This window comes from Xenopus tropicalis, chromosome 2 (assembly GCF_000004195.4).
Source record: "Xenopus tropicalis strain Nigerian chromosome 2, UCB_Xtro_10.0, whole genome shotgun sequence".
NCBI lineage: Eukaryota > Metazoa > Chordata > Amphibia > Anura > Pipidae > Xenopus > Xenopus tropicalis.
In genome coordinates, this window is record NC_030678.2 from 41681059 (window position 1) to 41705324 (window position 24266).

The window sequence follows — 24266 nt, forward strand, 5'->3', positions numbered from 1 at the left end:
AATAAAGTGAATTGCCGGATGGTAAGCATATGCGGCACACAAAGTTTCCTGTGCAACTCCTGGGTGACTTTGACAAACAAGTGCTGCGTATGCCTTCCCACCCGCAATTCACTTTATTGACAGTGTAGAGACAGTTGAAAGGCATTTTGGTCGTGGTAGCTGAGATTGAACCATGGGTGACTCTCTCTTTGTGTGCCACTGCCTTATAAGAATATATTAAGATTTCAGTTCTGGGATAATGAGATAAACACCAACTGAAAGCACAACATAGAAAAAGGGTCATTTGGCTGGAAGGGGCAAAGCTGTGGGCTTTTATGGTAGTTGTGCCTATCGCAGATACACATTCTGCAATATTATATTGACTCAGATATCATACTCTCCTTGCCAATCATCCTATTGCTCACTGTCTCACATCTTCTGAAAGAAAGTAATTTTAAGGTGGATTGTTGTTGGGTTGTGGCACAGCCTGGGTGGATTAAGAACATGGCAAATATTAAGAAAGCCTGTTAGAGTCAAAAAGCAGCATGGTGCCTTATGATACTAGCGCATGGGCCATAGCCAGTGAGTCAGAGCTCCCAGTCATGGAGTCCACCTCTGTTATTATTAACCTTTATTGGATTAGATGCAAGCTGTACAACCAGGGCCTCTATTGTCCAGGGCCTGGCCAAATCTTTCCAAGGGGGGCCCAGCTGTATCGTGAAAGTTACACAAATTGTGTAAGGTACTTATAAAGTTATGCTACAACTTTGCAATTTACGTAACTTCTGTGAAAACTGCTGTGATTTTCTTAGAAACTTGCATATCAATGACAATGCAGAGAAGCTTTACAGGGGCAGGTAAATTTCACTGACAACTAATGAACTAACTGACTTATTAGCACATTATTTAATCATTGTAGCTATTTATATTTACTACTTGCAATTTACATAACTTATAGAAAAACTTTACTTTAAAAACATTACTTTAGTAAAAACATCTGTAACTTACATATCAAACAATGACAACACAGAACAGCATGACAGGAGCAGGTAGGTGGAAAGGGTTTAAACTTAGAGCAAACTACAGTGACCCCCATAGAACTGACTGACTTATTAGCACATTAAGTATCCATTTTTACTATTTATATGAAGTGCTATTTATAGAGTAATGTTAGCTGTTGGGATCTGTTTACTGAATTATATGAGCATCTCTTACATGAACTTTTCAGCAGGGGAATGCCTTGTTAATGGGCCCAATAGTGAGATAAATGGGCCCCTAAACTCTGGAAACCAGACATTTTCCATGCACATATATTGCAGCAGCTTATCTGTTCCACTGTGCCCCCTATAGTTTCCAGGGCCCCAGCAGTTGCAGAGTCATTTTCCTGTATAGTTATAATTGCTTTTTAGTAAAATGATTCGACATTTTATTCTAGCAAAACTTACCTTACTGCTAGCTGATCATTTGTGGGGCATGACCAAAACTGTTTATACTGCACACCTGCGTTTATTTTTATATAAATAACTCGTAAGGGGCCCCAAGGTTTCTGATGGCAGCCCTGTATACATCCAACTTATCCCAGTAAATATTGTGGTTTAATCCATTACCTTTCAGAAATTAATTATTTTCTGAAACCACAGGTATAAGGGCTTATTTATGAATGCAGGTGCAAAAATGACACAATAGTGTGTCCTTTTAAATGCCATTAGCAAAGTACTTGTATATATAAACACTCCTCTATACTTGGTCTAAAACACCAGTTGCTTCCCGTTTCTGTGTAAGTTGCAAGGCCCAAAGGATGGTGTGTGGATTCAAGAATGCCCTGGAATTACCCCTACCTTCTGGGGCATTACACTGGTAAATTGCATGCAAATTGTTGTGACCATTCTTTTGCAATTGCATGTAATTACAGAAACATTTTATCTGCATTGTGTTAAAATCATTGTGGATTGAGTACAAATGTGGGCGTCTAGACTTTAGAATTGATTTTTTTTAAACACAATTTATATAAAGTGACCCTGTTCCTTTCAGCAGGTTGTCAGAAGGTTGGTAACCAAGGTAACCAGGCTCCATTTTTTAAACAAGTCAATCAGGCTGTTAACAAGGGCATCCATTCTGATTAGAAGAAAGGAGGTTCCACCTTCTTCGTAAAAGGTTTTAACAGTGAGAGCCAAGTTGTGGAATTTTCTCCCTAAAGATACATTAAATAGCTTCAAGAAGGGGTTGGTTGGCTTTTAGCCATTGAGGAAATTCAGGGTTATTGAAAATAGTTCTTAGTACTAAGATGATCCAGAGACTGGTCCAGTTGCCATCTTGGGAGTCCTCTGAGGCAAATTGGAGAGGCTTCGGAAGGGTTTTTGTTTGCCTTCCTCTGGATCAGATAGCAATGAGGCAGGTTTCATAAAGACATAAATGGGTCAACTTGATGGACATGTGTCATTTTTAAACTTAACTTACTGAGTTACTAACTAACATATAGTGCAGATTTACCATAGAAACATGGGCCTCAGAGGGGAAAAAATTCCTTGAAGCTGACCCTTCTTTGCACACAAGAAGCACAAACTGAATATGCAACTGTGTGGTCAGGGCACCAAAACATTCTAATAAGCTGGACTAAAGAGTTATAAAGAAGAACTGCCTTTATAACACTACGGGGTAAACCCCCCCCCCCCATGATTATATAGGCAAATGTATCTGTTACACAGTGACGGCGTATGTTTGATATCGTAAGATCCAGAAAGAGTCTAGAGTCGGCCTGTAGATCAGTAGAGATGTGTGGAAGTACATCACATCATGGGTACACAATGCTTTTATCTTTACAGGTTAGCTCACTTATCAGTCACTTGCCCCATAGGCCGGAACTGGCCTATATTGGCCAATATAAAATGAACTTGATTTGGCCACCTGCTCATTCCACTCTACAAATTAATTTTCCTTTACATAAAATAACATGCATTAATAAACATCAAGTGCAATTTATGGATCTTATCAACTTTGTTTCCTGGTGACTAACAGTTTATGTCTTATGTCTTTATCAACCCAACCACATATTGTATTTCTCTAGGAGGCCAAAGGTTTGCCAATATTTGCTTGCAATATATTTGTGTGCAATAATTGCATTCCCATTCCCACAGCTAAGAGAAAAGGTAAGAGAACAGCTCAGAATGACTGTCCTATAGGCAACTTAGATAAGGCTCTACGACCTCCCTACACTTCTCTCGCTATGTTCTGCTGTTTCATAGCTTTGACCCCATGAGTGGTGCTGTAAGCAGAACAAGTGACAGAAATGGAATACCTTCTTAATGACATATCTTCTTAACTGGCAAATCGGTTGTTTTAAGAAGAGCTGCTGTTGGTGTAAGCCAACACACAATTGAGAAGTTAAAGAGACCTAAAATTTAACAAAGAAGTAGGGCAGAAATGTTATACATTATATGTTTTGGGTTTTTTATCAGCCCAAGGTGACCATAGCCCTTTAGCTGGGAAGATCTGTGCCTCCAAAGATACCTCTAGCACCTCCCAACTCTGTTTCTACTGAGGTACCGACTTACAATATACTGTAAATATTGAATATTTAAGTCACAAAAACAGGCTGATTCGCTCAGAAACCAGTGAAATCTGCATTTTAATTAAGTAATTAGCCCTGTAGCATCAGCTTCTATGACAGACAAACCTTATTTTCTACTTGATGATTTGCAACAACCCCTTAGCTTAGCTTCTCAACAGCTGCCCATAACATAGGGAGCATGTGCAGTGCCACTGACAAAATCCAAAATGGTGAGCTCTTGTGCACAAAATTGAATGCCTGGATCATTTCTGTTATAGAGATGCAGAACTTTCAGGCTGGTGCTGTATGTTAAGTATATAAAATTCAGTACTTCTAGCCATATTCATTTTTAAAGTTCAGTTCTCCTTTAATATCAGATTATGGTGTAATGTATGAATTATAAAAATCTGCACTGAATTAATTAATAGTTTATTTACCACAGTAAAGTTGAGAGAAGGTACTGAAAGTTTGGGGTAGCATAACTGAGCAGAGAAAGGCTAACAGCGGATGAGATCAGGAAGTGGTTACCCAGGTCACTCCATATAATCAGGGAGGGCGAGGGGGGTTAGCCACAGGGCAGGGAGGAGCCACTTCCGAAAGGGGAAAACAATAAAAAAGCCCATCCTGTCAGCCCATTTTTTGCCAAACTGCAAAGGTCATAAGCCGAGGAGTGGTTTTTGTGTGGTAATGTACCCAAAGATTTCTTCTTGTCCTTTCCAGTAGCATTGTTTTACATGTGAAAACCCTATAAAATAAACTAGGGCTTATTAACAAAGCTAAGACCCAAAATTGCGCTGGTTCAGTTGCCCTTAGGAACCAAACAGTAATAAGTTTTGACCAGAACTGCCAGTTAGAAAAACACTTGTATTGGTGCAATGTAGCATCAAGCTTTGTAAATCAGCCGCAATATCTTTTCCTTGTACACTGAGAAACTGCTGTATGTTGTATTTTTGTTAACTGTGACTACTATGTTCTCACTATATGTGTCCAAAGCAGTGCTTCTCATTTACTGCTATAAGGAGCAATGATAGTCAGACATAGGGTGTTTTTTCCACCATTGTCCCATGTGATGTAGCTTTAAGTGTTTCATTCCGGGGGCTTTTAAGTACTTCATCATTCAGACTAAGAAGCTCACTAATAAAAGGCCACTGTAGTCAGTGTGGCTGCTGCCACTTGGCAGCAAAAAAGCATCTGGTAACTTCAGAGCTGAATTTCTGGTTTTTAAAACGGAAATTCGGCACAGTTGCGCTCTCTACACTAATGATGTGGCACCCCTGGTGCTGTAAAGGTATGTGTGGGGGCCCAAGGGGGGCAGCTTTGCAGGAGCTGCCTTAGGCATCTCAGGGGCCAGAAACTCCCCTGACAATAGGGACAAATTCATGCAAAATTGCCCTTGAAGTACCATTGATTACCATTGAGTTGTGTTTAGCTTTTTGCAGTGCTGCTATTGCACTTAGCAGATTAAAAATGCAACACAGAGCACAGCGCTGTCAAGTGCAAGCGAGCCATATACTTAATGGCTGTTTTTCAAAGTAGGTACAGGGTTCCATAGCTTTTTCCTTCTAAATGAACAGCATTACATAAAGAGAGATGCAAAAATCTCTGTGCCCCTTTTTAGAAGTACAGTATAAAATAGTGATATGAGGGTTGACCTGCAACCCATGGGACCCTTAGGTTTACCCTTAGGTGAGGTGGGTTAGGGTTGAAATTTGGGAGACCACTGCGGGTTTAGGTTGGATGTGGGACAGACTGAGGAAGTACACTATTTTTCTGTGTCTATGTCTTGAAACCTAAGGTGAGTGCAGATGTAGCACACAGAGCAGAAAGGTGCCGGTACAGAATGGGTGTAGGTCCTACCAACATATTAAGTGTTAGGGTTGTGTGCAGGTTAAGGTGTGGGTTGAGTTTTTCCTGAGCCACACATCATTAATACCAAGTATATTTGCTTTTTAGTTAATTTGCAATGCTTAGCCACAGCTTAGCTTTCTGCTGTGAAAAAAACTTGTCATTCGCACTAGTGCCGCTCTGCTAAACCTTACTTCGTGCATGCTGATCATCTGTCTTCCTCTGTGGTTGGCTATTATGCATGCCTGCCTTCAGCTTCTATCATACTTTTGTAAGTCATTGTCATGGTCTCATCATAAATGTCATAGTTATTCAGTTATCCAATCATAAAATCCATGTCAATGAGTGCGTAATGGAAAAAAAGAGTACCCTTGACCATAAGCTTTACATTTGAAAGTAGTCCATAAAGACAGTAATGATAAAATATAAAGATGTTTGTCAAAATAATTCTAGTCTAAAAATAAATCTAGTAAAGCTGCTCTGTAATCATTTGTTTGTTTTTCTTTCTGGTTTTATATTTCTGGTTTGTATTTCCTTTCCCCACAGAACATTTCTTCTCTGTATATTTTATAAATGCCTAGAAGTGGGTGTTGTCAAAATATATCTTTTTTTGTTTATGAAAAAATATTGGCTAGTATAAGAATAAAAGACTGTAAAGTGATTTATTTTTCCCTTTAAAGGGATCTATATTGGTTATGTATGGTATATGTAACCTATCAAAAAATCTTGACATATCAATAAAATGTTCAATTTAAATATTTTGCCTTGAGCCACCATTTTATGTCTAAACAGTGGGGAAAAAATGAGGAAATTTTAATACTGTATACCTTGGAAGTATAAGGACATCTTTTCAACATATTAACTGGGGAAGACTTTTCACAGGGTTAAATACAGAAGGAATGTATGCTAAATGCTGCTTAACAAATATTCATGTTAGTATATACCTGTTGTAAGCAAATATAGGCATCACAAAGCTAAACCATTATGGGCTTATAGAAAGGCTAATGGTGAGGTTTATTAGGAAAACACATTCAAGTTAGCCAGGACGGCTGAATCTTTATCAAGTACAAAGAGATCCATAAAGCTTGCAAAAAAAGCTAAAATTGTTAAAATATTTTTTTAATAATGTTAGTAAAAAAATTAAACAAGAAATAAGACTCTTATTATCAAGGGGAGAGCAGTTGGTAGATGAAAGCAGGGAAAAAGCAGAGACTCTGAACTGAGGGGGGTAGGGATTAAAAGAGACTAGAGCATGATGAGCAGCTGCTTAAACATTGGGATGGCGGTAGGTGTGATCTACAGTATTTTGATAAAGCTTTTGATACAGCACCAAACAAAAGACTACTTATTAAAGCAGAAAAACAGCCTAAAACATAATATTTCTACAATGCAACGGCTGAAGCACAGATTACAAAAATTGGTGCCAAATGGAATATTTTCTAATTGGACCAGTGTTGTTAGTGATGTTTAGCAGAGGTTTTTAATTTATCTACCTTTATAAACCTTGAGGTTGACATTGTAAGTACTGTTTCTATTTTTGCAGATGTTCCTTAATTGTGCAAAAGTATAAGTTCCATGCAGGATGTTTCTGCATTGTAAAGAGATTTGGCTAAATTGGAGAACTGGGCAGTAAACTGGCAAATGAAGTTCAATGTTAAAAACTGCACGGTTATGCACTTTATTAGAAATAGAATATAAATGCCAGTTATACAATAAATCAGTGCTGTCCAACTGGTGGCCCGAAGGCTCCCCTTGGTTGCCCCCCCCCCCGTCTGGCTGCTGTGACTGCTTACCTTTGTGTAAGCTTTAAATGGTATCAGTACTGAGATTAACTGTCCCCCTGCATTATTCACATCTCAGATGCAGGCTGTAAGCCCCTGAATTTTCACACCTCTAAGACTATATTGTTCACACCAGTAAGACTACATTGTTCACGTGTGTCCCTGCACTGTTCATACCTGTAAGACCCTGTAGGGTTCACACCTCAGATCTGTTACTTGTGTAGCTATGATGTTGAGAAAAATGTGGTTATGTTTTAGATAACAAGCTGTTCAACTCTAGGCAGTGACATTCAGAGACTGCTAAAGCAAATAAAGCAATAAAAAGGGCTTTAACTGGAGGGATGAAACATTATTTTGCCCCTTTATAGGTCCCTGGTAAGGCCTCACCTTGAGTATGTGCAGTGCTTCAGAGAGATATTAATGAGCCAGAAATAGTGCACAAGATGTGTAACAAACTGGCAAAAGGAATTAAAGAATTTAAATAATATCAAGGTTGGGGTTGTTGTCTCTGAAGAAAAGACACTTGTAAGGGGACATAATTACTCTGTAAGTAAATTAGAGTGGATTATAGGAAGACTGCGGTGATATTTTTTTTAACACAGAAATGATGCCCCCCTTTAGACTTAAGGAACTTTTATTTAAAGCAGCAAAAGGACTTTTTTCTTTTGCTGAACCAAAATTAACTATGTAGCTATGAACCAGACAGAGGTGGACTATAGTAATTAAAATGGCAGCTTTTCAGTGGCAAATAAATCATGGCACATACTATTAGAAACAGACTTATTATGTACAAAAGTGTTTTAAATATGGACTTTTTTTTAAAGGCTTGTGGTGCTCAAGGGTATTGTTTCCCTTTAACTCTAAGTGGACTTTTCCACTAGACTTACCCTGCCCTGATATTTATTTTGGTACCAACAATGTGACAGTTTTTTTGCATACTCTTCTTCTTTCTGTCTTCTTGACATCCCCCACAGTCAGACCGTAAACACAAGCACGCTGAGCAGGAAGTCTCATATTGCAAAATACAACTATAGTTGTTACACCAGAAACTATTTACCAACAATCCAAAAACAGATCTGTTACTTAGAATAAAAACCACAATATTTTAATATCAGTGTTTGTAAAAAGCCATACAGAAATATTACAAAAAACATAAAATGGCAATAAATAAATATTGTAGATGAGTCACAGTATGGATGGAGATAGGGGAGGCCTTGTCAGGGCTCCCCAGCTTATTTCATTAGAAAGACATAATCACAGTAAAGTATCTCTATTCCTTCCCCACAGACCTTGTTCCATTGTTCCTGGGATTGATTTCAAATTCAATAATAAAAGGCTGAGTTTATGGAAATGTATCTAAAGCTGGGCATACGTACTGATAAAATCGTAAGAAACCTAGTTTTCTATGATGTTCAGACCGTTTGTGGGCTCAGAATTATAACCCCGATAATTTTTGCACCATGGCAAAGGGTTGTTTAGTTGATCGGACAGATAATGATAAAATCTGCGCATGTATTGTGTATCTGACTAATGCCGTTTCCCCACTGGCGTTTCCCCACTGGAATAATGAAATTGGGTTAATAGTATATTGTTATTCTTTAACCTATTCTTTAACTTAGCTAGGCCCCAGTTTGGGGGTCCAAGACTTTACGGGTTAGGGTGTTTAATTGCCTAAATTGGGTAATATAAGATTAGCCTACCCCAACACCTGTATTTGTAACACTTGCTGCCATTTTCCAACTTTTGTTGGACATCAATGCTACTAGTAGTTTCTGATACAAAAATATTTGTGTGTTTTAATGTTACTGTCCCTTGTAGTTGATTGGGTTGTGTGGCACAAAAGCAAAAAACACTGTATGTTTGCCCTGGAAAAAATAGTATATAGTATATAATAGTATAGTGTCACCTAGCATGATTTTAAAGTGAAAGGCAGCCAAATGGCTGAATTTGTTTGTTTATTCGGAATTGGCGATTTTAACAAAATTACAGATACTGTGTATTTATTAAAAATCACAATAACTACTTTATTATTCTTTCATGTGCTTAGTGCAGTGAAAATGGGCTGAATTTGTAAGGGATATCTCCAAACTGACCATGGTCCACAGTTATATGGTGAATAGTCATAGCGTGAGATTCCCAATCAAGTTCATGCAGTAGTTAGCATAAGTAAAAAAATCATTTATTAGCACAAAAGGATGGCTTTTCGAGGCACTTATTCATAGGCTAGTGGTCACACCCCTGTGCAATCCTTTTATAAGGGTTGTAGCGAATAAAAAGATACCATACACTGAACAATCCAAAGTGCTAAATGGTTGGTGGCAGGTATCAGGTGAACACTCCTTACAATATTAAAGGACCTAAACTTTTCTGCCCCATACTAGCTGTCATATGCAGAAGAAAGAGCACGTGTGCTTGTACTTTACACCAGTATCAGTGAAGATTATTGGCAAACAACTTTCATTCACAATTAGATTCAGTTACCTTGGCAGTATTGTATGGAAAGATGGTGGCACTAAAGAGGACATCAGAAGTAGGCTCAGCAAAGCTAGAAACCTGATGAACAGTGTTTGGAAGCCCACGCAATACAGAATCAACACCAAACTATGCCTGTACAAGAGCTGAGTCTTGTCTACACTGCTTTATGGCTCAGTGTGCTTGCGTATGACAGAAACTGGCCTAGCCAAGTTGTCAGCCTTCCATACTATAAGTCTGAGAAGGCCACAGGAGATTTCAAACTATGACCGTCTTACTCAATGTCACCTAGCGGACATGGCCACTATCATAATTTATTGCTGCCATAAAAATAGGGTCTCAGTAAGTAATGTTGACCGCTTAAATGAACCCCCCCGACACAATACACTGAATAAAAGGCATGTAAGGTTTTCTACTCAAAACTTTGCATCATTTGTGCTTAATTTGCCATTAGTTTATTTTAAATGATTAGTTCTTTAGTTTCTTTAATATTATTGGTGTAATGTGTGGTTAAACATGAACCCCAGTGGATCTCTCAGTAGGTTACTGTTTGACCCCAAAATGCAGGCTTTGCTATGAATAGACTACACAGCAGTCGTAGGCAGCATTGCTAAGGCTGAATCAGTGTCGGACTGGCCCACCAGGATACCAGGAAAACTCCCAGTGGGCCCAGGTGTCAGTGGGCCCTCTTGCTTCTAACTATTTGCTGGAGTTGGTCCATGGGGATACCAGGAAAACTACCGGCGGCCTATTTCATGGTCATTCCCTATTCTTGTATGAGAGAATAGAGAAACAAAGAGATTAGGATACTAAAGAGACTAAATGAGCAAAGGAGGAATAATAGTGGGAAAGTGGAAATAATAATAATAATAGTGCAAAGTGGGCCCTTGTGCCAAGGTTCTTTGGTGGGCCCCTGACATCTCAGTCCGACACTGGCCTGAATCCTAGCCCCTAAATGTGCTTTGTTTTATCAATAAACATTTAGGGTTATACACAGATGTTTACCCTAAGCTGTTTATGTATCTCTGTTACGTTCTGTACCCATGGCTGGCGCCATATGGAAACAACAACTTTGAAATAGGTTGCTTTTCTTGGTTTGCTGTTGTTTGATTGGCTGCATAGTTTGCCCGTTATGGTGTGAGCTCACTTGATTTGTTCCACAGATTTTTTTAGTGGTCCCCGAACTCAGCAACTTCCTGTGTATTTTCAAGAGCAGAACTGTTTCTCCAGCTACAATGAAGGAATCACCAGCCAACATCCCCCTGCTGCTGCTGCTGCTTGCCAGAGGATCCCTCAGGTATGGCCACAATAATCTCAACTTACATTTCCTTCCTTGACCTTTTATTTATTCATGTTGTTAGTTTTACTGCTGCTTTACAGTTAATATTATCTCTGTTTAAGAGAAATGTAAGCCATTTTGTCTGCTATATATTTTTAGTAGCCCTCTTACTGTTGTTGAAATACCAGTAGAAGATGCTGGGAGTTGTAGTTTATTAACTAGCGGCTGCAGGATGGATATCAGGTCCCATGGAATATATGTCTGTGTGTGACACTGTGCTGTTTCTTTTCTGTATTCTATTTTATGATTTTCACTTTCAGTGCCATGTTCCTGTCTCTTCACTCTTCCTGTAAACCACTTCTCTTTCTCTATCTGTAGATACCTACATACTGTTATCTGTCTGTTCCTTTTTCTTTTTATTTGGTACACTCATTATACTGTACATTGGTTCTGCTTACTTATTATCTCTGGATTCTCTTGAATGTCTCAGTGTCCCTTATATTGTTTATTTTCCAGCCTTACAGCCACTTCGGATCTAAGTCAGAGTCCTGCTTTGCCAGTGCACTTATTTCCCCAAGCTATGCCAGTGCCAGAGTGCCTTGTGTCTCTCCCAGAGCTGAACCAAAGAACCTGCCCCATTACCCTGTATCTTGTGATGAATTCAATGCAGACTGCGATTCCTTCCCACAGGAACAATCATTAACAATGCCATGTATTTCCCAAAACCTTCCCATGCAAAATGCAGACATTTTATTCCCACAAGTATCCTGCCCAAAAAATAATTATTCTGGCTCAGTCACAGAAAGCAGTATCCTTGGCCACACTGCACCCACCCATGCAGATAGCTACCCCTTGTATTCAGAAAACTCTTCCCTGGAAGCTTCTCACATATTCTCTGTTCCAAAACAATGCGGGAGCTTGGCAAACAACAAGGCCAGGAAGCCAGCAGTGGAGACCACTGAACAAGTTACTTGTGGCAGCCCATCACACATTTCTGTGAAAGGTGAGCATAATGCAGCCTGTTTCTGTAGGATATCACATCTTCCTTTAGTCATCATAAAGAAGTTCAGTATATGGCAAAAAGTATGTGGACTTCCTTTGGAAATGTCTATTTAAACCACAGGCATCTTTGCTACCCAGGAGAATTAACATCATAGAATGACATGCTTGACAATTCTGTGCAGATGGGGAAGGTTCATTCCTTTTTCAGCAGAGCAGTGACACTGAGAGAAAACAAGGTCCCATGGTGAGATGGAAGTGGAAAAACATGACTGACCTGCACAAAGCCCTGACCTCAACCCAAATGAACACCTATGAGATGAATTGGAACCAGGCCTGGTCAACTAATTTTAGTGCCCAACCTCTAATTTAAAGCAAATCCCACCAACAAGGCCAAAATTTAGTGGAAACCCTTCCTAGAAGAGTAGAGGCTGTTATAGCTGCAAAGAGGGGACCAACTTTATATTAATGGCCATGGTTTTTAATAAGATATTGTACAGGAAGGGATCAACATAATTTTTGTATTGTTTTATATGGTATCATTATATTGTAAACCCTATAAAATGACATAATTAAGTGCATAGCTTGTGAAATAGTACCCCCATATGTAATAAATGTCACTAAGTTTGCCTAGGATCAGTAATCTATAGCAGCTAATAGGATTTATGTTTTAACAGATGACCAGTATATTGTACCTGCTGATTAGTTGCTATGGGTTACTGCTAGTGATGACTAGCAGGCATGGACTTGCAGCGAATTTCTGTGGTTCTGATTTTTTCACGAAACAGCCGAAAAATGTTTTGGACACACACAACAGATTTTTTTTATGCACGTCATTTTTGGCGTTTCGCAAAATTCATTTATCCACTAAAATACTTTCCATCTCTTCACAGATCCTTCCCAATCAGTGAGACGCACAAGCTGTGTGTAATCTGTGGTTGCAGTGCCACAGTGTGCAAGACTTGATAATTAATATGCATCAATTGTAGCTTATCCACTATACATTTCCATATTAGTGGCGTGGTTAATATGTGCAGTCAGTATACCAATGGATGCAGCCCTGTCCCTAACCCCAATTCACTGCCCATACAGTTTGCTAACCCTGCCCAGACAGCTGCATTTACCTTCAACTGATGCCAAAAGGAAAAGTGTAGCAGAGCAATCTGAAATATTACCAACTAAGGTTCCTTGGCTAAAGCAGATCACATCAGGTTAATAGTCATACGCTACAATATCAAGTGCAATTAGTGTGTTATGCAAGGCCACGGCATTACTGCAGTACTGTACCTTTGAAATCATGATTTTTACATATCTACAAGGTACTGTAAATACACTACAAACTATTCAGCCTGCCTCACCCACAGTATGAATTATAATGTCATAAGATCTGCATTCCCTTTCTGTTTTATACAATTTTAGGACCGTGTGTGGGCTCCAAATTATCATCCCGATAAGTTTTGTACCATGGTGTTGGTTGTTTAGTCAATTAGGTTAGAAAATTTTGGTTGGATAATGATAAAATCTGCGCATGTATTGGGTCTTATATTTCTGAAGTTTCAGGGAGTCATGTAAATGCACAAATTAGGTACTGGCTATACCAAATGATTTCTTGGCATATGATTGGTGAATTTTTAAGCTCTGCTAATAAGGTTTTACCAGTGTTCTATCTGTATATGTATACATGTATAGTATATCTTTATATAGTCACACTGAATATGCAGCATTGTAATAGGACAAACATTAAATAATAAATACACACAGGAAGATTAAGGAAGATTAAGTGGCACATGGGTGAGTAAGAGGGTGCGTTAATGGCACAACTAGGAGGACAAATAGGTGCTGCTATTCAGATGGCTGGGACACTGACCCATAAGTGCCAAAACTGGATAAAAATTGGATACCACACTAGTGCTCTTGAAAGTCGGCCTGGGTTTAGTTTTAAAAAGGGGTGGGAGAGTTCCTTAAAGGAGAAGGAAAGGTAAAAACTAAGTAAGCTTTATCAGAAAGGTCTGTGTAAACATACAGCCAAAAACACTCACAGAAATGCTGCACCGAGTCCTCTATCAAAAGAAACACAGGATTTTGTCACCTTTTTTGTAAACATGTTGTTTGGGTGTCTGACTTGCTCCTTAATTCCCTGGGCCAGAGTCTGCTCAGCTCTCTCCTCTCTCCTGCTTCCCCCTCCCACAAGAATGCTAAGAACTCCCTCCCCCCTCCCTTAGGAATATGTGATCTGATCTATAAGGGCTAGAACTGTAGCAGGAAGCTACTTAAAATGGCAGCTGCTGTCTTAAGCAAATAGAAAAAGCTTCTAGAGCTGTTTACTCAGGTATGGTATAAAGCTTTCTGCAGAATAAATATATTGTTGTAGGTGGCACTAATGTGGTGAATCTATTGGCAATAAAATGCCAAAATGCCTTTCCTTCTCCTTTAAGGGTAATTCAGGGATGTAGTTCAAAAGGGTGAGGGGCAGCAATCTAGCACAGTTTAAGAAGGTAGATTGTAGTGAGTGGGTGGAGTGAAAGGACAATAGCTCTGAAAGGAACCAATGAGGTGCCTCTGGGCACAGTGCTTTGAAATCCAGTGGCTCTAGGCTCCACAGATTAAGTGTTGTTTCCTCCACCCAGAGTGTGGGGTGTGTAAACTTGCACTGAGAGAAACAATTTAGTGTGATAGGGACCCATTAAACATGCAACTATATTAACCCCCAATTTAAAATATAACACTGAATATGTATTAGAATTGCTCTGACTATTGTCTTTATTCCACAGCTAAGTCAGATTCCTCCACGAATGCGCCATCTTGTGGGCTAACTGGACCAAGCAGCACGGTAACAACTGGCAATGACACACACACCAGTCTTATTCAGTTATTTACAGATACACAACCAGCATTCTTATTGATTGCTAAATAACATGTTATAACCATTAAGTTAGATTGGGCAATAATAGCCCATTTGATGAATAAAAGGAGTGTTCCCAACCTGCTTTGTGTCCTTTGCTATTCTAAGATTATTTTGAACAATAAAGAGCACTGATACACAGTCAGGAATTATCTGTTGTATAAGTATAACCTTTGCCATTTGTGCATATTTACTTAACAAGAACTGAAAAGGAAAATACATTTTTGTCTCATAATTTAGAATATATTGGGCATCATTTATATTTGGGCATAATTTAGAAAATATTGACACAAATGTGAAATTACAGTCTTAACTATACCAGACATCATGCCATTTCTGGTTTCCATGTTTTCTCATCCAACTTTCCCAGTACAAAGATCTGCAGAATACTGGGATCGGGTCTGGTTCTCCCAGTGCCTTGCTGGCCCAGTCCAACCCTGTATATTTCCATCCCCGCTTCCTGAAGTATAGCAGTCACTTTCACTTTTGCACTTCTTAGATACCACTACCCTCCCCACATGCCCCCACCCTTTTACTTTCTATAAGTGTAGTATGTGTAGAAGATAGCCAGAGTGGGTTATTATTATTATGTGAGCGACAAACAATTATTATGTGAGTGCCAAATAATTCTAACAACAGAATGTAAGAGCACAGGGACATGTGGGAGGCTGGTTACATGCTTTAGTCAAACACATTCTAATGGAACATTCAGTAGTTTCTTGATCTTTGTGCACTTTATAAAACAAATTATCAAAAACACGTAGTTCCTGTAGGTGACAATAATTGCAGCAGATTCTCATTTCATTTAGACTGAATAGTAAATGGCCTTTGTCTCTCTTTAGACAGGTACAGGATTGGATCCTCTCTGTTTCCCTGGTATTGCTGCTTCGGCTGTACAGCCCCTTGCGCCGCCTACAATTCAGTGTAACTTCTCACCATCACCACCTCCTCTTCCTCCCCCCCCAATATTTGTGAGCCCCATGTTTAGCCCCCAGAGCAACAATTCCATATCTGGTTCCACCACCCGGTCGTGTTCATCTCTGCAACCCAAAACAGAAAGGCTTTCTCCAACATCAGTCTGTGGTGAGCAAGTACAGTAATTTAGTCCCTTATCAAAAACTACCTTGATATTTTGCCTCTCTTACTCTAAAGAGAAATGTAAGATTTTTCCAAATAATAGTAGGGCAGAAAGCTTCTGGGCAGCTTCTTACATGTAGCTGCCCTGTGCCTGTTATAGGCTACCATTCAAGCCTTAGTTAATGTCCAGGTTTCTCAGGGGCCCAGCACTTCTTCTTAAAGTCTAGGACTTGGCCTTGTGTATAGGATATTGGTGTGAATGTGCCCTAATACCCTGCACTGCACAAAGTGCACAGCAAGAACAGAAGGGATTCTGCACTTTATGCCATAGGATAAAATATGTTGGGGGAGTAAATACATTTATGGAGGTGATAAAAACAGTTGTGTGGGAGGGCAGAATTTATTTGGGGCATGAAGAAGAAGACAAAGAATTTGGGTTGGGACAAAGAAAGTGGGAAGGTGACTAGAACAGGAAGAGAATAAAGGTTTGCAGTGTGCACCCTGGCATTATGGACCACATTATATTTACTGTTTTTGGTGCTTGAACACGGAATTGGAGGAATAGCCTAGTATAAACACATGACCAGTTATCCGTTAGTGCATACAGCACACAGTGTTATTTACAGAGCCCTGGCCCCAAGATAAGGAGGCAGATGCTATGTTGGCTTTGTTTGGCTAAATGTCCTGTTGGCTTTTTATTCAGCAGGAGGCGAGCACAAAGATTCACTCAGTGTCCCCTGCTTTCAGTCTTCTACCTCCTGGGTTAGAACTGGGTGTAAAAAGGTGAGTCCAGAAGTTCCATAAAGCTGCTTTACTGTAAGTGTCACTAAGAACCCTTTCCCAGTGTTTCAGCATCCCCACCCAGCCAAATGCATTGCCATGTTTTAGCAACTTTTTCCCGAGCATGCTTTTTCAGTTCAGATTTTTTGATAAATGACATTCTATAAATGCCATTTGTGGAAATGAATTTATTCATATTTAAAGAAAAAAATGAGTTTTAGTAAAACTGCCTCCGCATTTTAAACAGGGTGCAATGTTTTAAACAGGTGGGGGTGCAATGAGGCTGTGAAGACAAAATTCATATAGACAGCAAAAAGAGGTCCTCTGCACTCACCTATTATCAATATATATATATTAAGACATTAAGAGATTCTGGGCATTAAGCTACCAAAAATGCCCTCCCCTTTAAACAAAATGTGGATTATCCGTATATTGTAATATACTAAAATCTGGCCAACATCTTCCCAGGTCTGGCCAGTCCTACACTCACTTTTACCTGGTTTATTAAGAATTCTTTTTCTTCAATATAGATTTTACCCAGGCTTTTAAGGAAATTCCTTTTTGTTGGCCACAACTGGGATCACCTGACTGTAGCTGAGCCCTGTAAACTGTATTCATAACTGTATAAGTGTAAATAGCTATGGTAAGAATAAACATGAAATAATCAGTACCAGATTTACTGAACAGATCTCTCCTTTCAAATGCATTACCTTCATGTGTCTCCCCAGGGGGACAGCAGGCGGATAACACACATCTCAGCAGAGCAGAAGCGGCGCTGTAACATCAAGATAGGGTTTGACACTCTGCATAATCTGGTTACAACTCTACATGGACAGCACAGCAATAAGGTATATTCCTGGCATACAAAATTGCACCAAATCTGCAGCTTGTTGGCCTGTGGGTCATCAGTAATCCACGTGTGTGGCCAAATTATACAGATTTGTAACTGACTGACAGTTGAACTGTGTTTAGCTAAATATATTGAGGTTCTTGGTATCCAAATTTATGCTGTGGAGCCCTTGTTCTTATATAACATGCATCACTATGGGGAACAAAAGGTAATTTCATTTCAGGTCCCATTCCTTGTGCTAAGTAGCCTGTATTGCCAAGTGATTCTTGATCATTCCTGATTACCTGGCTTTGTCACCTGACTGTGTGGGGAGCAAAGTATTGTTCAGCTGAAGGAGCAATATGCAACAGTGTTCAGTATATGTTGCATAAACTGAGCAGGGGATTCACAAAAATGGATATGGATATTTTTTTAAAGATTCTATGCAAAAAAAATAAAAACATCCACTTTTGTGAATCCCCTGCTCAGTTTACTGAACATTGGTTGCATATTGCTCCTTCATGAGGTAAGAAGTATAAAGAGAAGAAAGGTGATAGAAGACAGTGATGGGTGTTCCGATTTCACAGGTAGATCCAGTGAAATTGGATCCATCTACATAACTAAGGATTCTTAAGCAACCAGCTTAGGCTGTGTTAGTGTGCTATACTACTCATTCATGGGTCGGCCAGCCAACGGTTCCATATTTTTTCAAATTTGGCAGGACATCCTCGTGCCAGGTAGGTTATTTTCTGCCATGGAAGTGTCATCAACCAGCTTGATCCAGAATCCCAGGGTTGTAGGCTCTGTGGCTTTCCAAGTCAATAAGATAGCCTTTTTGGCATAGTGCAGGATTTGTCGCTGGAGGCTAGAGTAAGGCCTTAAGTATATCCCAGTAGGCAAAATGCAGATGTCCGGATATTTGGAAGTCCCAATGAGGTGTTAATATAGGTCAGAACCGTGGCCCAGAACTGCTGGATTTTGGGACAGTTCCAGAACACATGAAAATAATTGCCCTGGTCTATTGAGAAATGTAATGTGAATGTAGCTGTCTCTTGTTAATTTCAAGTATATCTTTATCTTTTCAGGTTTCCTCATCTAGCTGAGGGAAGTCCTGGGCCCATTTTAGTCTAATGTGGTTTATAGAGTCAAAATTTCCTTGCAATAGAATAGCATAAAACCAGCTGAGGGCTTTGGAGAGGTTGGGCCTATGGACATAGCATTCAAGGGTAATTTCAATGATAGTAGGGGCCCCACAAAAGTGGATGTTTAAAGTGGATTAAAATGTTTGTTTATCACCAAATTCTTCAGCCTATTAATGTGAGTTTCACAGATTATCTGTGCAGCGGTAATTTAAATATCTACCTGATATGGAGCAAATATAGAGCATGTACCTATTGATTAATACGACTCACTAATGGTGACTATACAGAAAGCTCCAAGCTGGAACAGAGTAGACAGAATAAATGAGTATTTACATTTTTTCTAAAAGTCATAGAATTATTTAAACATGACTAATTTTTGCATGTATATAAAAGCCAGAAACTATGTTTCCAAGCGGGCCCTGATGGAATGTTAGTGAAATGTTTTCTGAGTGGCTGTGTTGTTGTATCCCCAGCTCAGCAAGGCAACCACCCTGCAGAAGACAGCGGAGTATGTGTATAAACTGCAGCAGGAGAGAGCCCAACTGCAAGAAGAGGCCCAGCACTTGCGCTGCCAGATCCAGGAGCTGAATGACAGCATTAGGTATGAAACCAAACCACACAACACTGCAGTTCTACAGGCCCTCCCTGAGCGAGGCACATTATTTCCCTGTACCATTCTCCCCCTTCAACCTTTCCTCACTTTCCCTTGTGGAACATTCTTTCCTCCTTTCACCCCTCTCCACATGTACTATTCTCTCCCACCCAGTTACAATCATTTCTAGTGCTTCTGAGCTGAAGGCTGTCTTGTGGCACCAGTTCCCCCACTGTTAATTCAGATATCCAAGCAACGGAGATAGTTACTGACAGCCTGGCTATTCAGTCAGCAGAGACAGACACTCTATTCTGCATTTATTGCTACATGATTAAAACCAACACTAGGAGGCAGATTTATTAAAATGTGAGATTAGAGCTCACCTCTAATTCAACCACTTTCTATTCCTATGGTATTTTAGAAGTGTTTTTATCAATGATTTGATAAATACACTTCTAAAAATCCCATGAACAGAAACTGGGTGCATTTTCCTGTGGTACGCTCTAATCTCACACCCTTAAATTACTACATAGGAAGCATGAATATGATAGGTGCAGCATTCCTAAACATTCCCTAAACATCAACCTCCTGCTAAAATAACAGTTATGTTTGCTGTGCACACTTATAGGTGCAGATGAAGGTTCTCTGGCACAAAGAAGCCCTGTAATTAGGGTGGATTCTGGGTAAAATAATGCATTACAGGCAAAAAAAACAATTTGCATCATTAAAGCCCATTCTTGTTTTTTGATCTTCCATGCAGCCTTTGTCAACAGCAGCTACCAGCCTCTGGTGTTCCTATGACACAACAGCGGTTCCAGCTCATGCGCCAGCTGTTTCAGAACTATGTACAGATGCGGACCCTGCAAAACTGGAAGTTCTGGCTTGTATCCTTCATGTGGGATAACTGCTTAGCAAATGCCTCCTGCTTACCCTAAGCAACACATCCAGTGGCATGTACCATGAAGGGTGCAGGTAAAGGCTATGTAAAGAGTAGCAGCCAGAATCCCCATAGCCTATTTTCCACAGATAATTACTTTTATACAGGTATGGGATCCCTTATCAGGAAACCTGTTATACTGAAATCTCCAAAAGGCCATCTTTTATAGAATCCATTTTAAGCAAATAATTCCATCACACCAAGTGTCAAGGTTGGCATGTACCATTGCCAGTGTACACTCTGGGGCAGTTGGCCACAGAAATGGTTGTTTTCTTAGTAGGGCAGAGTCTGCTCTATGGGAATGGCATAAACATAAAATTGCATTTTATTCTGTGGCAAAGAAAATATCAATTTATGAATATATACATAGGAATATAATATGAATATATATGCAGTCACTAAAATGAAACCCTTTTGGTAAATTTGAAATGCATATTTTTTTGTTATTCTTGTTCGTTTCCTTGACTGCCCCCAGTTCAGCCTCATCATCAGGCCTCTCTTTGAGTCATTTAACAGGACGGTTTCCACAGCAAGTCTGGCAGATCTAAGGCAAACGTCTCTCGAGTGGCTGGACCAGCACTGCTCCCTCCCTGCCCTCCGGCCCTGTATGTGTGCCAATCGCTATGGGTGGTTTTTCATTTTTTTTGAGCTGGGAGAATTCCCTGCCCTCTCTTTCATTACTTAAGAATAAATGCATTTGCTAACAGAGGATGGGAGAATAAGAAGGCATTTATTGGAGATAATTACAGCATGAAAGCCACGATAAGGCACATTATGAGGCACAACCCTCCTGAATTAACCCCTATGTACCTGTATATTAACATCAGAGAGAATAAAGTTGAATTCTGTGTTCAGCTTTCAGTATATTCTGTACAGCGTGTCATTGATGCTCCACTATTATTACACTTTTATTAGAGCCAATATGCTCCTCTCAAATACTGTACTTAAAACAAGGGATTCACAACGATGCCATCATTTTATGTTCACCAGTTATGAATAGATGGGGTAGGACCCAGTGGCATAATAGGCCCCTAGCTGCCCGAATCCCCTCAGATAGGAGAGTTGCTGGAGTGGGGGTCTTCTGCACAACTATAGGGGAAACAGACCCCACAGTTTGGGCCCCTTCCCCCACAGGGGTCTACTACCTCTATAGTTATGCTAGTGGTAGGACCAGCAGCCAATAGTTTTGTGATATGGCATAATTGTGGGGTGATCAGCAGAATGGGGCTTTAGAGGGAATTAAATGTAGTAGGGAAACTGCTACTATGTTTTCTGTTGTACAAAGAAATGCCTAAAATACAACAGGGGTGTAAAAAGTTGTAGCCAAACAATTTGTTCATTTATTAAAGGACAAGGAAAGGCTAAGTCACTTGGGGGTGCCAAAATGTTAGGCATCCCCAAGTGACTTTAATCGCTTACCTTGTACCCCGGGCTGGTGCCCCTGTTAGGAGGAAACCGCACCAGCCCGGGGTACCTGTAGTGAGCGCTTCCTCCTTCCGGCTTCATTTTGCCAGGACCCCACGACAGGCGCATGCGCAGTAGAGTGAAAAGCCGACTTCTCTAAAGTTCGACTTTTTCACTCTACTGCGCATGAGCAAGCGATACAGGAAGGAGGAAGCGCTCCAGGTACCCCAGGCTGGTGCTGTTTTCTCCCAACAGGGGCACCAGCCCGGGGTAAAAGGTAAGCGATTTAAGTCACTTGGGGGTGCCTAACATTTTGGCACCCCCAAGTGACTTTGCCTTTCCTTGGCCTTTAACAGCTCCATTGGACAACTCCACAAGTTAAAAATGTAGGTATAGTGGTCCTTTAATATCTGACAGTTCCTACAGTATGTGATTTATTCTTTCTCTTTTTTTCCAGCTGTGCTAAGTTCCCTTTGCCAGCTCAGCACCTCCACGTCCATTCTCAGTGACCCAACGCTCCTGCCAGAGCAAGCATTACAGGCTGTCACAAGGCAGGACAATGAAGATATCTTACTCTAACTGAGCCAGTCAGCCAAATATCCCCTTCCTCTGGACTGCTGAATGTTTGTACTAAATCCCAATGAACTTCTTCATGTGATAGCCCATTAAAACTATGGACTGTTTGCTTTTCCTCGGGTCAGTACCAGAAGAATCACTGTGTGCCTCAGGTTGTAAGCTTGTGCTTTGTCTCTTGACACACAGGGGCACATTTATCAAGGGCTTAGCAGAAAGAGAGAATACTACACAACCTAAATAAGTTAATAGAACTGCAGTGCAATGTGAAACACTGTCTGTATGCCCCACCATGTTGTTTCTGAGACATAGAATGTTATTAAAATCCAAATTGTAATTTTGGTAAAATCAGTGTTTGAATCAATGACACATAGTGCCTTTAGTTCACTCTATTACATTTTAGTTTCAGATCTGAATTTATAGGCTATAAAAAGTCTAAGGGGCCTGATTTCATTGTATGCCTGCCCAAACTTGCTGAATGTTTCAATTCCACACTTCAGGATAACTGGCTACATCCCTGACAGACCCAAGCAGATAACAGACATTCACATTGGTGCCAGCACAGAACTGCTTATGGCAGTGCCCTTATTGGGTACAGTAAGAAAGTAATAGAAACGTATATACTGTATAGCCTTCTGCCACTCACTGTGTACCCACTCACTACCATTTAAAATGTTATTCTTGCACCAAAACAATGTATTTCAGTTTAGTTGCATTGTGCCTGAGTCTGAGCTTTCAGAAAGAGCCAGCACTACACAGTGGAACTGCTTTCAGATAAGTTATTGTTTCTCCTGCTTAGTGTATATGGGGGGGGGCATGACTGGATTTGAGTTTTTTACTTTTACATTCCCATTGTTCTACTGACTGACTGCTGGGGGGGAGGGAGGGGGTGATATCACTCCAACTTGCGGCACAACAGTAAATAAATAAAGAAGTTGATCAGAGCACAAGTCACGTGGCAGAGGGCACCTTTAAAACTAAGAACATCTAAGAATTTAGTGCTTTAGATTTAAAATTAAATATAAAAAAATCTGTTTGCTCTTATAAAAAACATATGCACTGGTGACTAACTGACCATCATCAGAACATATCCTGGTTTCAACTCACCCAGTGTAAAACATATGCATCTGGGAACATAGAAACAAAAAGTGCTCTCTGTACTTTACAGGCCTCATGTATCAGTCATTTACATTATGAAAACCACTTATGGTTGTCATCCAATAGAAAATGATCAGGTGTCAATAATATCTATCTATGTTAGGGATCTACTCCTTTCTACCTGAAGGTAAACTAATATACCTAAAGGAACTGATAAATGTGTTGCATGTAGAACCTATTAGCATCCATTTGGCAGAACGTTCCCCATATCACTTTAGTGGTGCCTTTCAGGTCATTCATTTTGTAACCACTTAAATAAATGCTGAACACTGAGCTTTTCAGTAGTCCCTCGGCAGGTATCTACTGAGGTATTGTACAGGCATAGTCTTTATCTGAAGCTTACAATGCATTTGCCACAGATGATGTTTGAGGGCCCTCCTGCCACACCTCCTTTGCACCAATAACATTGCTCTGGACCAAAATGACTAAACTAGAGTAATTGTAGAGAATTGTACAGAGGTTTAACATGTGCCAGCCAATCAGCAATCAGCTCTTATTAGTCCCCTGCAGTTCGACTAGTTATTAGTTGATACATTTTACTAAAGTAATATTTGCACTTCTTTTTAAATCCATCTAGTCTTATTTCAGGTTTTCCATGTTGTCTAGTATGTTGAAAAACAGTTTTGATCATTTTTTGATCATGTATTTAGCTATTTATAACCCTAAATGTGAGAATTTCTGTTCAAACTCTAATAAAGGTTTTAATTGTAATTTGTAATGCTTGTGCATTTTTTTAAATCAATAATAAAATATATCTTGTATAACCTGTATGAGCCCCTGGTTTAGCCAGAGATGTATTGAGGTCCAGTGCCCAGACCTAAACCCTCTGGTTGCAGAAATGACATCTGACGTCATGTCTGTCGGAAGTGATGTCACTTCAGCCACACACACTGCTCTCTGTATCCCCCCCAGATTCATACAGGTATGATCTGGTGTAGGCTAGGGAATTTAATTGGTTTTTTTAAAACTT

At 39.9% G+C, this 24266-nt stretch overlaps 1 protein-coding gene across 3 annotated transcripts in view; it reads left to right on the plus strand.

The window, feature by feature from the left end:
- Positions 1-22924, plus strand: part of mlxipl (MLX interacting protein like) — a 65887-nt gene extending 42963 nt beyond the window's left edge. For 2 of the 3 annotated variants that reach the window (XM_004911762.4, XM_031896714.1), the window contains 10 exons: positions 10788-10921; positions 11420-11906; positions 14674-14732; positions 15647-15887; positions 16585-16664; positions 17390-17509; positions 19106-19233; positions 19985-20108; positions 20637-20766; positions 22023-22924. In XM_004911762.4, the coding sequence (XP_004911819.2) occupies positions 10788-10921; positions 11420-11906; positions 14674-14732; positions 15647-15887; positions 16585-16664; positions 17390-17509; positions 19106-19233; positions 19985-20108; positions 20637-20766; positions 22023-22144 (1625 nt within the window). In that variant the 3' untranslated portion in view covers positions 22145-22924. The remainder of the gene's footprint in view (positions 1-10787; positions 10922-11419; positions 11907-14673; positions 14733-15646; positions 15888-16584; positions 16665-17389; positions 17510-19105; positions 19234-19984; positions 20109-20636; positions 20767-22022) is intronic. The other variant, XM_004911763.4, reaches the window with a different exon arrangement.
- The last annotated feature ends 1342 nt before the right edge of the window (positions 22925-24266 follow it).